This window comes from Miniopterus natalensis, chromosome 1 (genome assembly GCF_054644295.1).
Source record: "Miniopterus natalensis isolate mMinNat1 chromosome 1, mMinNat1.hap1, whole genome shotgun sequence".
NCBI lineage: Eukaryota > Metazoa > Chordata > Mammalia > Chiroptera > Miniopteridae > Miniopterus > Miniopterus natalensis.
Genome location: NC_142081.1, coordinates 22677884 through 22693543, shown reverse-complemented (window position 1 = coordinate 22693543; position 15660 = coordinate 22677884). Strand labels below are relative to the sequence as shown.

At 46.7% G+C, this 15660-nt stretch overlaps 1 protein-coding gene across 9 annotated transcripts in view; it reads left to right on the top strand.

Annotated features, from left to right (window-relative positions):
• Positions 1-1511, top strand: part of SIPA1L1 (signal induced proliferation associated 1 like 1) — a 379703-nt gene extending 378192 nt beyond the window's left edge. For 8 of the 9 annotated variants that reach the window (XM_016211888.2, XM_087819417.1, XM_016211887.2 and 5 more), the window contains 2 exons: positions 77-161; positions 740-1511. In XM_016211888.2, coding sequence (XP_016067374.2) covers positions 77-161; positions 740-883 — 229 coding nt within the window. In that variant the 3' untranslated portion in view covers positions 884-1511. The remainder of the gene's footprint in view (positions 1-76; positions 162-739) is intronic. The other variant, XM_087819424.1, reaches the window with a different exon arrangement.
• Positions 1512-15660: the final 14149 nt, after the last annotated feature.

The following is a 15660-nucleotide window of genomic DNA, read 5'->3' as shown; positions in this document are numbered from 1 at the left end:
TGCCTCATTTTTTAAAAAAGCCAAGCAAGCCCAGCCCTGGCTGCGCCTGCCAACCTGGACTGTTTCTTGTTCCCAGCAGCAAAGACTCCTCTCCCACTCTGGCTTCCAAAGTGGACCAGCTGGAAGGGATGCTGAAGATGCTTCGGGAAGATCTGAAGAAGGTAATCGCGTATTCTCAGGGCACGCGGCCCCTTTAAAGTAGTGTTAGTGGAATAAGCGGGGAGCGGCTACATGGACCTCAGTTTCCCCTGACACAGGTAATGCGAGGGGACCTTCAGTTGCTCCCTTTCGTGGAAGCCTTTGAGCCTCAGCCAGCCCTCGGAGCCCTCTCCTGGCCTCCCCACCCCTTGTATGATGGGCCAGTAGCCCAGAAGCACATGTTGTCATCGTGATTCACGCTTTCATGCCCAGAGACCCACATCTTGTTTTGTTTCTTGAGCGGCTGTGACTGTATTAAGACAGCAACCACCAAAACAGTCCACCAAAATTTAAGGCAGTCCTTGTTAACAAAGACATTAAAATACACATTATTTACATTCCAGAATGAACCTGTAGTGAATCTCTGAAGTCCTGTCCCCCGGGTGAGAGTATCTAAACCCCCAGAACCAGGCCTGTTTACAGATGTTTAGTGGCAGGAAGAGTGGACACGGGCGGAGGGTGCGGACAGACCTGTAGCCATCTTCCTAGCAGCCGGCCAGGTGGGGCACGGTGCTCAGCCCTTTTCTGCTCTGCCTCTCAGGAAAAAGAAGACAAAGCCCACCTCCAGGCAGAAGTGCAGCACCTGCGAGAGGACAACCTGAGGCTGCAGGAGGAGTCCCAGAATGCCTCCGACAAGCTGAAGAAGTTCACGGAGTGGGTCTTCAACACCATAGACATGAGCTAGGGAGGCGGAGGCGGCCAGGAGAGGGGCCTGGGGGCCTGGAGGTGGCTTGGGAGCCCCTAGCTGTGCCGTTGAGCGTGTTCTCAGACCTCCCTCCTCAGCTCCCTGCCTACTCGGCCCTCTTTCAGGGGGTAGACACACAACACAATTGCAGATCAACAATCATTATCTGCCTTTTGTAGAAAAGAAAAACAAAAAAGTAAAAATTTTAAAAAGTAAAATAAAGTTTAACTGCTAAAATGTGAATGTCTTTATTTTTTTGCACAATATCTTTATCTGTTATGTATTTTAAAAGAAACTGGGCCTAGGACAAGGTTCCCCGGGCCCGCCTGCCTCTATTTCCATCAGCTCTTAACTATTTCAGGTAACCCAAGCTTTCCCTCATTACCCTGGCAAATGTCATTGTTCCTAGGAAAAGAAAAGTTTTTAAAAATTGTTTATTTCAGGAGAGGAGGGGCATTTCCTGACCTTCATTCCTAAAATGCCTGGGGAGGGAGGGTCCTACCTCTCTTGACCGACTTGTGCATGAGCAGGGCTGTCTGTACCTGTCCTGCAGAGGTTAGCAGGATGGGCTCTTTAACAAGTAGCAAAGCAGTGAGCCCGAGGGAGGCGGAGGCGGAGGCGGAGGCGGAGGCGGAGGCGGAGGCGGTGCCTGCAGGCCACGCCCTCCCAGTCCTGCATTGTGATGTCCTTCCCCCTCTTCCTTTCCCCAGGGAGATGGTCCCAGGCGCTGTGTGCTCCTCAGAGCTAGAGCCCTTTCTGTTTGGCTCAAGTGAATCCCACCAAATTGGAATCAGTCTCTCTGCAGCTTCCTGGCTCCAAACATTCATTGGTTTCAGAATTCCTTCAACCTAAAATGTTATCTGTATGCATTTTGGCCAAAAGATAGTGTTTGAGATTTTTAAAAGATGAAAATGCAGCAAAATCATTGTATTTTTAGGTTTCTCAAAATGACCATATTAAAAAGATAATAAATCCTTGTCTTGAAACCAGGATTTTACCGGTATTTGTAACTAGGAAAAATGGATGCTAAATTGTGAATTTTAATACTTGCTTCTTAGGAGCAATGACTGGTGGTAGAATGGGCTTCTGAAACCTGCATGTCCCGTGTGCAGCTGAAGCACGGCACTTTCTGCATCCTCCCGTGCCCACCAAGGAGCCTGCTGCAGAAATGGTCCATGTGCTATTCCTCCTGTCTAGTGATGCAGCTGCTTTGGGCGCCTGGCTGCTGTTCCAAGGCCCTGGGTCCTGCAGAGCACAGAGACACTGGGCCCCCCAGTGATGAGGGGCCCCAGGGGAGCCCCTGGTGGCCCTGTTTCTAGCCTTTATAACTGTCACTAACTGACACCTTTGCCCTTTCAGGGGGAACGTGCAGCAATCTAGTGTCATCTGCTTGGACGTTCCCTGCCCCCGAGTTATCCCACCTTGTTCCTCTCGCCATCCCTGAAAGAAACCGAGTGGATGTTCCTCTCCCCTCCCCCACCCCCACCCTCAGACTTTTATGCTACAGTTTCGTTTCTGATTGTGATTTCTCCATGGGATTTTTTTTTCTGGTGACATTGCTATCATGGAAATGGAAAGATGTCAGAGTGCTTTGTAAAGAACTCAGTTGTCTCTTTCTGACGTGTGTGAAGGAGATTGTACGCGGCCTGATATCTCTTTATAAGTGAGAAATCTCACTAGTGTTTAAGCATTCTGAAGGCTTGCTTATCCTTCTGAGTTTAGTTTTTACTTTGTTTTACATTTTGTTCGGGGACTTGGGGCAAGCTATTTATTAGAGTTTTGCAACAGAGTTCTTGTTTGAAGCCTTTAAAGACTACTTGTAAAAGTCAAACAATAAAATTCATTTTAAACGCTCTTTTAAAACGCATCGGTGTTATTGCTTGAGGTTTTCTTGTTTGAAAGACCACCCAGTAACGCACTGACCCTCCTTGCAGCCTCATCTTTCCATCAGGCTCCACTAACACAAAAGATGATTCTTCTAAGTTTCTGTCCCTTTTAGAATTTTAATAAGCTTTTTTACTTTGTTCACATGTCCATAGAGAATTCCTAATTTGCCTTCTCTGCTTAAGATTTAATATTTGTAGAGCACTTTATAATTAGTTCTCTCTTCATTATCCATGTGTGGGTTTTCCATAACAACAACATTGTCAGTCCCTGAGCCCAGCACATTTTTGGACCATCTCTACTGCGTCTCCCAACTCTCGATGTTAGATGTTGTGTGCTTAGGAAATACAAATGCCAGTTAATATTAGGCTGTGCAAAATATAATTAGAAAAGTTAATCTACTGAAAAAATAATGCATTCCAAAGCCAAATGGAACAAAATTGTGAAACCTACCATATCACAGTTCCTCTCTGGTGGTGCAGCTAATTGAGAGCTAACAGTCGAGTTTCTTCCTTTTAATTGGTCCAACAATTCTACAGATTCTAGAATTAACAACACAGGGTAACTCTAGATGCCACAAGATAGTCTGATTAGCAAGCTTAAAAGGTCTGTTTAGACATGATTCTTCCCTGGTTTGGGGGGGTTTTACGCTACTTTTGAAGGACTAGGTCATGGGTTGGGGTTCCTGGGAGAAGGTACCATTGGCTACAGTGATGGAGGAGCCTCATTCAGGAGGTGACTGGAGGGGCCAACTGGTTGCACTCCAGATCCCCTGCCACTTTCAAACAGATTGGGTTGGGTTGGATTAATAACTCTTCAGATTGGAATAAAAATGCTAGTCCAAGGGCAAAGGAAACAGGCCCAGCAAGCTTAAGCCAGTTGCCTCTAGTTGAATGTGGAACGATGACCTGAACAGGTTGCAGTCTCACAGTAGATAGATTCCAGCAACAGTCTGGCGCTGCTTCCCCAAATTGAACAAATTGAGATGAAAGCGCAAGATGGCACACCCTGGTCAGGAACACACATCCGGTCAAGACTTGGCGTGGTTAAACACAAACTTTTTTTTGAAGAATAATACAGTGATGAATTCTTTTTCCCCATATGAACGATGCCACTAATGATCTGTCCATACAGAGTTGTTATTCTCTGATTTAAAAGAGAGCGAGAGAGACGTTTGACTTAGACTGGGACTCAGCCATTATGTAGCACTGCCTCTTTAGGTAAATGAGCTAATATTTTTGAGCTTGGTTTACTTATCTGGTGAAATAGTAACAGCCTTACATACATACTGTTTTAAGGATTAAATGGAATCATATGCGCAAAGCCTGTGACTGGAAATTCTCCTCCAATATGTTAAGGCTTTTATGTGGTTTTCCTCGGAGAGTCCTGACATAATAACAGAGTGTGGATGGAACAGCCAGATGAGCTCGTCCACTGTGCTTAACACCTTGCTGACTGGTCACAAAATAACTCATGTCAGCACTTACATTAAGTAATTTTTTAAACACCTTGCTGACCAGTCACAAGTATTCAAGTGCGGAAAAGTAGCCATTGGCACAGGCGAGTTCTGACACGAAATAGCCGGTCAGCTTTAGATTTTGAACCAGTGACTCAAACTCGAGCTTGTTCCAGAATCACCTGAAGGGTTTGCTAAACCACAGGTCCCTCAGCCACATCCCCAGGATGTGTAATTCAGCAAGTCTGGGGTGGGGGCTTAGAATTTATATTTTTTACAATTTCTCAGGTGATAATTTAGAAGCAGGGCTTTTGGAGAATAGGGGTAATGGGAAGATAACCATACCCATTAATAACTAAAAGAAATAAATACCACAGTGCAAGGCACTTAACTATGTCCAGATACCTGAGTTATTATTTTGACAGGTTAGGTGACCCCAGAGCACCTTGTAGTTAGGTAAAAAAGAATTATTATTTTTTTTTCATTTTTACTGAAAAGAAAATTTAGAGCCCGTTTTGCATGAAACTCTCTGCCACTTGACTATTTTAACTCCTATGTTACCTGGACAGATTAGAGTGTCCTTACCACTCACCATTAATGGTATGAGATTAGGTACCAAGTCAGCAAGGAATGACCTTGGTGACTTTGGGGGCTGATAGTTTGGATGACAGTGCTGCTGAGGAAGCAGGACCTAGGATGGCAGTGGAAGAACCACTAGCCAGGCCCATGTGTGTGGCCACACGGGTTGAAAGACTGGGACCTGGTTCCAGACTGGGAGAGCTGAATTCCAGCCACTGACTTCCAAGTTCAGGGCAGTCAGCTTACCCCAACCTTCAAGAACCTAGCCAACCTCAAACTTTCTAGCCAACCAGCATCTCCCTACTGCCCTCGTACCTGCCCAAAACTTAAGAAATATTTACTTAGAGGAGGGTTCAATATAGCAGAGTAGAAAGACCTCCTCCCATGAACAGAGCAAACATATACCTACATACAGATCATTTCCCTCCTGAAGAACCACCGAGGGCTGACGGAACAGCTTCTGCACAACAAATGATTGAGAGAGAGCGCGCACAGAGAAGGGTAGGAGAGATGGAGGCACAGTAACTGCGGGAACATTACCCCAATGGAGCAACCTGCAGTAAGGAGGGTTATCATGAGGGGCCCCTGTGCAGACTCACCTGCCCCTGGGCACAGCCATAAAACTGCTCTACCCTGCACCTGCTCCAGCTCCAGCCAGCTGGCCTGCCAAGGTACCCTTGGCACCAGGGTGCCCACTTCAGTTGCACTCGGCCAGCTGGAGCCACCTGGTACACAGCCTACACAGAGGTCACTCCTACACAAGGCTACTCCTTCAAGATCAGGAGAGGTAGCTGTTTCATCTAATTAATAGAAACAAAAACAGAAAGTCAAACAAAATAAGGAGACAAAGAAATATGTTCCTAATGAAGGAAAAAGAAAATAAAACCAGAAAAAGGCCCAGAGACAGAGATAAGTGACCTGATAGAGAATTCAAAGTAATGGTCATAAGGATGCTCACCAAACTTGGGAGATTGGGGGAACACAGTGCAAACTTTAACAAAAAGTTAAAAGAAAAAAACAAAAAAATCAGAGCTGAAGAATATAATAACTGCAAGAAAAGTACACTAAAGGGAATCAACAGCAGGTTAGATGATACAGAAGAACAAATTAGTGACCCAGAAGACAGAAAAGTAGAAATCACCCAACTAGACAGCAAAAAGGGGGAAAAAATTTTTAATTAGGATAGTTTAAGGGACCTCTGGGAAAACATCAAGTGCACTAAATTTACATTATTGGTGTAATAGAAGGAAATGAGAGAGAGAAAAGGGCAGAAAACCTATTTGAAGAAATAATGGCTGAAAACTTCCCTAACCTATGGAAGGAAACTGACATCTAGGTCCAGGAAGCACAGAGTCCCAAACAAGATGAACCCAAGGAGACCCGCACCAAGATGTATTATAATTAAAATGGCGAAAGTTAAAAATAATCTTGAAGGCAACAAAATTTTTATTTTCACATAAACGGGAAATCCCTAAAGCCCATCAGCTGATTTCTCAGCAAAAACTTCGCAGGCCAGAAGGGAGAGGCAGGATCTATTTAAAGTGCTGAGAGGAAAGAACCTACAATCTAGAATACTCTCTACCAGCAAGGTTATCATTGAGAATTGAAAGAGAGAGTTTCCAAGACAAGTAAAAAATAAAGGAGTTCATCACCACTAAATCAACTTCACAAGAAATCTTAATGGTTCTTCTTTAAGTGGAAAAGGAAAGGCCATAACCAGAAATAAGAAAATGTGTGATAGAAAAGATCTCACTAATAAAGGGAAGTATATAGTAAAGGCAGTGAATCAGCCACTTAAAAAGCTAGTATGAAGGTTAAAAGAAAAATAAATATCAAAGTCCACTCTACAATAAGTAGTTAGGGGGCACATAAAACAAAAAGATCTAGAATGTTGGAAACAAAGTGTGGAGGGGGGGAGTAAAAATGTAGTGCTTTTCAAATGTGTTTGAACTTAAATGCCTATCAGCTTTAAATACACTGTTTAAAATAGATATAGGTCAATATATATGAACTTCATGATAACCACAAACCAAGAGCCTACCAAAGATATACAAAAAATAGAGAGGAACCCAAACATAACACTAAAGAAAATCAGCAAACCACAGGAAAGTGATCAAGAGAAGGAAAAAAAAAACAAAACAGAAAAGCTACAGGAACAATCAAAGAAAACCAATTAACAAAATGGCAGTAAGTACATATCTATCAATAACTAATTTAAATGTAAATGGACTCAGTGCTCCAATCAAAAGACATTGGCTGAATGGATAAAAATAAACAAAACCCATCTCTATGCTGCCTACAAGAGGCTCACTTCAGATCAAAAGATGCAGACTGAGCGTGAAGGGATGGAAAAAAAAAAAGTCTAGTTTGTTTGATAGGAGTACTGCCACCCAAAGAGAAAGCTGGGTAGCAATACTCAAACAAAATAGACTTTAAAACAAAGACTGTAAAAAGAGACAAAGAAGGACATTACGTAACGATGAAGGGCTCAGCCCAAGAAGAGTATGTAACAGTTGTAAATATCTACACACCCAGCGTAGGAGCACCTGAGTACAGAAAGCAAATATTAATGGGCAAAAAGGCAGAAATGAACAGTAAGTAATACAGTAATAGTTGACTTTAATATCCCACTTACCTCAATGGATAGATCATCCAAACAGAATATTAGTAAGGAAATAATGGCCTTAAATGTCACATCAGATCAGATCAACTTAAGACATTTATAGAATATTTCATCCCAAAACTGCACATACAAGTGCACATAGAACATTTTCCAGGACAGACCATATATTAGGCCACAAAATAAGCCTCAACACATTCAAGAAGATTAAAAGTACATCAAACACATTTTTCCCACCACAGTGGCCTGAAACTAGAAATCAACTGCAGGAAGAAAAAGGAAAAACAGAAATATGTGGAGGTTAAACAACATGCTACTAAACAACCAGCGGGTCAAAGAAAAAATCAAAGAGGAAATCAAAAACTACCTTCAGACAAACGACAATAACTTTCTAAAATGTATGGGATGCAGCCAAAGCAGCTCTAAGGAGGAAGGTCATAGCTATACAGACCTACTTCAAGAGGCAGGAAAAATCTCAATCTAACTTTACACCTAAAGAATGGATGTAAAGAGTGGAGATAAATGAGACAGACACTATAAAAACAGAAAAGATCCATGAAACTAAGAGCTGGTTCTTTGAAAGGATAAATAAAATTGACAGTCCTCTAGCCAGATTCATCAGAAAAAAAGAGAGAGCACAAATAAAATCAGAAACGAAAGAGATGTTACAACCAATACCACAGAAATACAAAGGATCATTAAAGAATACTATGAACAATGATATGCCAACACACTAGGCAGCCTAGAAGGAATGGATAAATTTTTAGAAAATCTTCCAAGACTGAACCAGAAAGAAACAGGAAATCTGAACAGACCAATTACTAGTAACAAAATTAAAGCAGTAATTAAAAAAAAAAACCTCAATAAACAAAAGTCCAGGACTGGACAGCTTCACAGGTGAATTCTACTACACATTTAAAGAAGAATTAACAGCTGTCCTTCTCAAACTATTTCAAAACATTGAAGAGAAATAAATGCCTTCAAACTCATTCTACGAGGTCAGCATTATCCTGATATTAAAATCAGACAAAGACACTACAACGAGAGAAAATTACAGGCCACCATCCCTGATGAACATAGATGCCAAGTTCTCAACAAAATATTAGCAAGCCAAATACAACAATACATTAAAAGGATCATGCACCATGATCAAGTGGGATTTCTTCCAGGGATGGAAGGATGGTTCGATACCCACAAATGAATGTGAGACACTACATTAACATAGCCAAGAATTAAAATCATATGATCATCTCAATGGATGCAGAAAACGCATTTGACAAAATTCAAGACCCATTTATGATAAAAACTCTCAACAAAGTTGTCACAAAGGGAACACACCTCAATGTAATAAAGGCCATATATGACAGGCCCAAGGCTAACATCATACTCAGGAAAAGACAAGGATTCCCACTTTCACCACTTTTTCCAACATAGTGTTCTCACACACACACACACACACACACACTGGAATATTACTCCACAATGAAAAAGAATGAAATCTTGCCATTTGTGACAACATGGATAGACCTGGAGGGAATTATGCTAAGTGAAATAAGTCAGACAGAGAGAGGCAAATACGGAATGATTTCACTTATATGTAGAATCTAGAAAAAACACACAGAGTAAACATACAAACAAAACATAACAGAAACAGATTCATAGACACAGAGAACAAACTGATGGCTGCCAGAGGGGAGAGGGTTGGAGGGGATGGGTGAAAAGGCGAGTGGGAAGCAGAGCGACAAACTTCAAGTTGTAAAATAAGTCGTGGGATGTAATATATAGCGTAGAAAACAGTCAATACTATTATAACTTGGTATGGAGACAGTTGATTACTAGACTTGTGGAGACTACATTGTAAGGTACATAAATATCAAACCACTATGCTATAACTACTATAACACCCAAAACAGCTATAAATATTGTACGTCAACTATACTTTAATTTTTAAAGTCAATAAAAAATTAAACGAACAATAAGAGAGCTTTACCTAAGTCCTTCTGCTGCGTAACAGCCCATTCTCTCTGCCGCTGTTTGGACCGAGGGGGCTGCTCATCCTCTGTGCCCTTCGAAGGGCTGTGGCTCCCGGGCTCGGAGCCGCCGCCGTCTTTTCTGAGGTCGTTAGAAACCTGGCTTTACATTCCGGAGCTCTGGCCCGTTCTCGCTTGCGGGCCTCCCCGTCTCGCAGGCCTTCTGCGTGGTGCTCCCACCATCCCTTGTCCCGCTAGCCTTTCCAGTCCCGCATCCTTGCGAATCCAGCACCTCCTCCTGTCTCGCCTTCCTGCACCTGACTCATCACACCCGCGACCCGAGAGCTTGCACCTCTCATTGCGCCTCGTGGTACATTCTGAGCGGCGCTTCCTTCAGTCCTGTGAACACGCATCTCCAACTCCCTTCCTCTCCTTCCTCCCCAGGAGCGCGTCTCGTTATGCCTCTTAAACAGCTCCTCCGCCGGGCACAGCCCCCCAAACCCACGCGGCTCACCTCACTCTTCAGTTCGTACCTCATGACCCGTTTGCAGCCTGACCTCCCCGGCAAAGCACTCTTTGGGTACCTTCCTGGTATCTTCAGACAAATGCGTCCGTAAGGGCCTCCTCGGTGTTCTGGGGCGCAGGTGCCATTCCCTTCCCTTAGCTGAAGTGCTGTGCTCCTTTACACGGCTGGCCCCCCACAGGGTTTGTTAGCACTCCCGAGTCTCCTCCCGAGACAGCCAGACACACCGCTCTGCATCTCTCTCGTTCCGCATGTGAGGAAAGCATCATGAAAGGGCAATCCGCCAACCAACTCCAGCTCCCTTTGCAAAAGGGTACGTGGCTCGGGAGGGGACGTGACCTCCGCGTGGGCGCTGACGGCGGCCCTCCCTGCTTCTTCCCGTGCTCCAGCCCACTGCACATCTATGTAACCAGCGCCATAGGTGGACATTTGACTCGGTTTCCTCTGGATCCCATCGCCAGAACCAAGTTATCCGGTTCTTCCACCAACCCCAGGCCCCACCATTCATTCATACATACATACATACGCACGCATACACACACACACACGCACAGACACGCACATTCTCACACACACACCACACACACTTCCACACCTCTGCCCTCACATACCTTGTGTTCCTGGAAGTGAAAGCTCTTAGAAAAATACATTTGAGAGAGGAGTTTTATGCAAGTTCAAATAGCAAACTAGAAGCGACTAATAAAGTTGCCTGGAGGTGGTCCTTTAGTCACTTGTCTCAGGAAGAGCTAGGAAGGATTTGTAACTGACCTAGCAATTCTTTTAAATGTTTTTATTGATTTCAGAGGAAGGGAGAGGGAGAGAGAGAGAGAAACACCAATGATGAGAGAGTCATTGATCAGCCGCCTCCTGCACGCCCCCTACCGGGAATCAAGCCCACAACCCGGGCATGTGCCCTGACCGGGAATCAACCAGCAGCCTCCTGGTGCGTGGATGATGCTCAGCCAACTGAACCACACCAATGGGGCTGACCTAGTAAATTTTCTCAAGAGCATAAGGTATTTGAACAGTTACTTCCCTTAAGCCCCTTAAATATTGCTCTGCGATCTTAAGACAATGGATATGCTTAGCAAACTCTTTTGTTTTAGCTGGTGCAAAGATAACTCAGCCACATTTCAAGTTAATGAGGCCATGCCTACTGACACACGCACTGTAACTGCAGCCCAGCTAACATTATAGATTCCAGCCTGGGTGCTGAACACACAATGCAATGTACAGATGATGTATTATAGAACTGTACGCCTGAAACCTATATAATTTTATTAACCAATGTCACCCCAATAAATTCAATAAAAAAGAAAATAAAGATTCCAGCTAGAATAGGACTAGGACTTCATTTACAGGCCCCGGGAACAAGCAATTCTGCCCCGAAAGAGAACAGACATGGTGGGGGAAGAAGGGTGGGGGCAGAAGTGTGGGGGGCACAGAGTCGCTGTCCACTGTCTGCAAGTGTGTGACACACTGTGGTGGTGTGAAGGAGGGACCAGCCTTGATCTCTGTGGTTCTAGAGGTAAAACTGGGATCAATGAATGTGAGTTGCAGGAACCAGATGATTGTCTCAGGTAGCTGATCAATGATCATTTCCTGGGCTTGGAGCTGAGAAGTACGAGTGAGACCAGGAACCTCTTTGTGGAAATGCCATCCTTTCACCTTTTCTAGTGAACTCTTGCTCTTTAAATAAACTTGGAGTCATGAGTCACAGACTCAAGATGGAAAGGGACCTACATTTAAAGTTGTACAGTTTTCCCTCCCAGCCCAGGATTCAATCTCTTCTTCATCGTTCAGCTACATATTCAGCCACCTGGTTTTGAGCACATCCAGTGACGGGGAACTCACTACTTCCTGAGGCAGCAGGTTTTGTCTTTCAGCTTCCCTTTTGAGGACTTCCTTTTACTCACAGAACATCCATTTCCCTTTCATTCCCATGACTACTCTAGTCCTACACTTCCAATTATACAAAAAACATTCATTTCTCCTCCCACGTAATCACCATCAACATATTGGAAAATAGTTGGAAAAGATCAAGTCTTCCCAATGTAATTTCTTTCCCAGGACAAAAATTCCCTGTTCTTTCCACTTTTCCTCATGTATCATGGACTCTGGGCCTTCACCACAATAATATGATCATATATAACATGCATTAAGGACACGATTGCTTTATGTGCACTGGCCCAGTGAGTCCTCACAACGGTCCTGTGAGATGGGTGCTAGTACTTTCCTCATTTTACAAAATAAACTGAAGCCTAGAGAAGTCAAATAATTTGTTTGCAGTAAAACAGCTAGTGAATGGTAGAGAGCTGGGATTCAAGCCAGGCCTTCAATTCCAGAGCCAATATTTAATCTGCACTTTCTCGGTTGTATTGGTCCCAGCCATGGGCCCCCTGCCTGGCCTGGGTGTATGGATCCTGCTGAAGGGACCTGGACAGTGAGCATTACAGACACTGGGTCATAAATGGGGTGGGGTTGGGGGCTGGGGAAGACAACTACCTGAAGGCCAGAGGAGGAGGAGGAGCCCGCCTCTTTGGGGGATCCTCAGCAGAGAGGGGCTCTGAGGTGCTTCAACATTCTCATACAGTACAGTGGTTCTCCCTACAAATTTCAGTTCAAGAAAACATCTGCTCTGTCTAATCCTTGGCCAGGTACGAAGGCTTTGCAAAGCTCAGGCCACCAAAGGAACACTTCTCGATGGTTCCCTAGAAGACAGCACCACCTGGAGAGGCTGTTTCAATTCCTGTTCATCAGCTCTAGACTCAGAGATTTGGCATTAATAGGTCTGGGGCGGACCACAGAGTCTTTACTTTACATAAGCACCCCAAGTGTTTACGACATGGATGGTTCCTGAGCCAGTTTCTTTGAGAAACTCCACCCTAAGCTTTAAAAAGCCCCCAGACAGCTCTTGTGACCAGGGAGCCGCGAGTTAAGGCCAGGCGTGCTGGGTGCGGGTCTTGTCTGGCTTGAGATACCCGGGTCCTCGCTGCTCCTCAGCAGGTGGACCCCGGCTGGCTGAGCCTGGCTGGTGGGTGGGCATCTCTACGAGCAAAGGGTAGAGTTGCCTTTGAGGAGCCATTTACTCAGGGGCTGATAAACCCTCACCCCACTCTACTCCCATGTTTCCCTTTTTGTTAACCAAGAAGCATTTGCTTAGTGGAAGACAATTAAATTCTTTGTTTCAAAACCAACTCTAAATATTGTATATAACACTCTCCCCTTCTTAGAATAAAGTCAACGATGTCAATTTTACACTCCGGCCTAATCAGATCTCCTTCCTGATGTTGCTGTAATACCCTGCTACCAGAGCTACAACCCATCCGTGATCAGATGGGAGTCATGGATTTCAAAGCTGGTCACTGTTCTCAGCACCCAAAGACAAAGGAGCGAGTTCCAGTGTGTACCTCTAAGCCCATCTGTTAGAAAACTGTACCCAAGGTCCTCACAGTCTGCTTGCTAAAGCAACAGAACAAGCCCAGCTCCCAAGTGTAAACCCTGGAGAAAACCCAAGTGTCCCCCGACTGCCTGGCGAGGCCCCAGCAGGGCGCCTGGGAGTCAGCCTGCCGGTTCAGGACCCCTTCCTTTAGCCAGGGCGCTGGTGATGGATGGCCACAAACTGCACGCATACCCCAGAGCTGCTGCGGGTTCGGTTCCAGACCACTACAATAAAGTGAGTCATAGTCTTTTTGCTGGTGGAGGGTCTTGCCTTCAGTTTGTAAAAAATGCAACACCTGTCAGACGCAACAAAGTGAGTGCAATAAACGAGGTACACCTGCACTGGGACTTAGTCGCTTCAAACAACCACCATTTATCTATGCAATCTCACAGCTCGGATTTGGGCAGGGCTCCATGGGGTGATTCTCCTGCTCCCCGTGGCAGTAACTGGGATGACTCAGTGGTGCTCTGCTGGGCTGGCCTAGAGCATCCAGGGTGGCTCCCCTCACATCCCTGGCCCCTTGGTGGAGGCGGCAGAAAGCTGGGCTCCTAGCCTCCTGGGACCTCTCTGTGCCCTACCCAGCAGGTGGTTAGGCTTCTAACGAGGCCCTCGAGGCCCCAAGAGCCAAGATGGAAGCTGCCGGTTTTCTTAAAAGCCGGGTCCAGAGCTGGCATAATGTCCCTTCCCCGTGTTGGGTGAAGCCCAGAGTCAAAGGGAATAAAGCAATCCCACCTCCCAAGGAGAAGCTCACCGAAGGACACGCGCTCTCCCACGGCGGCCTCGCCTCTGGGCCTCTGGGTCTCTGGTTCCCACGCGAGAGTCATTCGCCCGCCCAGACGCTAAGCCCTCGGGCAGCACCAGGACAGCAGGTTCCCGGGCAGGGCGGCGAGACGGGAGGTGCTGAAGGCACGTCCTCCCCGGGCACAAGTGTACAGCTACGTACAGAACAAGTTCCTCCAGAAAAGGCCCCACGAACCCAGCTGAGCCGCTCGCACACGTTGGGCAAAGAAGAAAAACTCACGTCAGAGGAGGAATCAAGATGGCGGGTAGGTAACAGCTGCACCCGCGCCTCCCGCAGCCACATCAAAATGAGACTAAAACGCAGAACCACCGTCACTCAGAGCCTCCTGAGATCTGGCTGCACAGAAGCCCCACAGCCAGGGAGCTGAAGAAGCACCGAGACCAGTAGGAGGGGGGAGACGCGGGCGGGTCGGGGCTGAATCCCGGAGACGCGGCTGCGGGCCCACACCCGGTGCCGTGGTTGAAACCGGGAGGGAATCTCGGCGGTGGGGGTTTCCTGGAGGAGCGAGGGGTCCCAGCCCCGCAGCAGGCCCCCAGCCCAGGGCTCCAGGGCTGGGAAGAGACGTCCCCACAGCTCGGGGCTGTGAAACCAGCGGGGACTGTCGCTGAGGGTCGCGGAGGCTGCAGCCCCAGCAGCTCCTCTAAAGGGCCCGGCACGGACTCACTCGGACGCTCCCTCTGAGCCCAGCGCCGGGCAGCAGCCTGAAAGGACCCGGGACACTCGGGGGGGAACTAACCTGCCTGACATCCGAGCAAGAGGTGGGGGGGCAGCTTCCTCCCAGGTGGGGGGGGCAGAGTCCTCCCCGCACACAGCCGGCAGGCAGGCGCCATGTTTGAGTCGCCAGCACCTGACTCACACCTTTGGCCCCGCCCCGTGATTCCCGGAGGCCCCGCCCCTCCCCACCTGCAGCTCATCCAGGCCATTTCCAGTGGCTTTTCTGTGCAAGGGGCCTCTCAAGCCTCATGCTTAGGACTTTCCTAAAATCTCTCAAACAAGCAGCAGCGGGCCCCATACGGCTTGATAAGTGGCCCCAGGCCTGGCACTAGCGGCAGCCTGCACTGGCTCATAGCTTGGCCTCTCCTGGACACCTCCAAGCCCAGTAAAAGTAGCAGCCAACTAAGGCTTGCTGCGTAGCTCATGCTGGGTGGCCCTGGGCAAGGCACTGGCACAGGCTGACTTTGCACCTCCCAGGAGGCCCCAGAGACAGTGCACCTGGTGATCAGACTCGACCACGCTGGATTACAACCCTACCACATCCACGAGTGACACTCAAGGGGCGCACTTGGTGAACACCGAAGCTCCACTGAAGTAAATCCTGCTCCATAGGGGTGTCTCCAGCACAGCAGCTCTCTGGCTGTAGTTGCAGCTGGTCCTCACAGCTGATTGGCCTAGGGGTGAATTCCTCCCAGTGATGCCAACAGCAACCAAGGCTCAACTACAACAGGACAGTTCACACAGCCCACACAGCAGAGCACCTAGAAGGCCCAGCTCAGGTGACTGG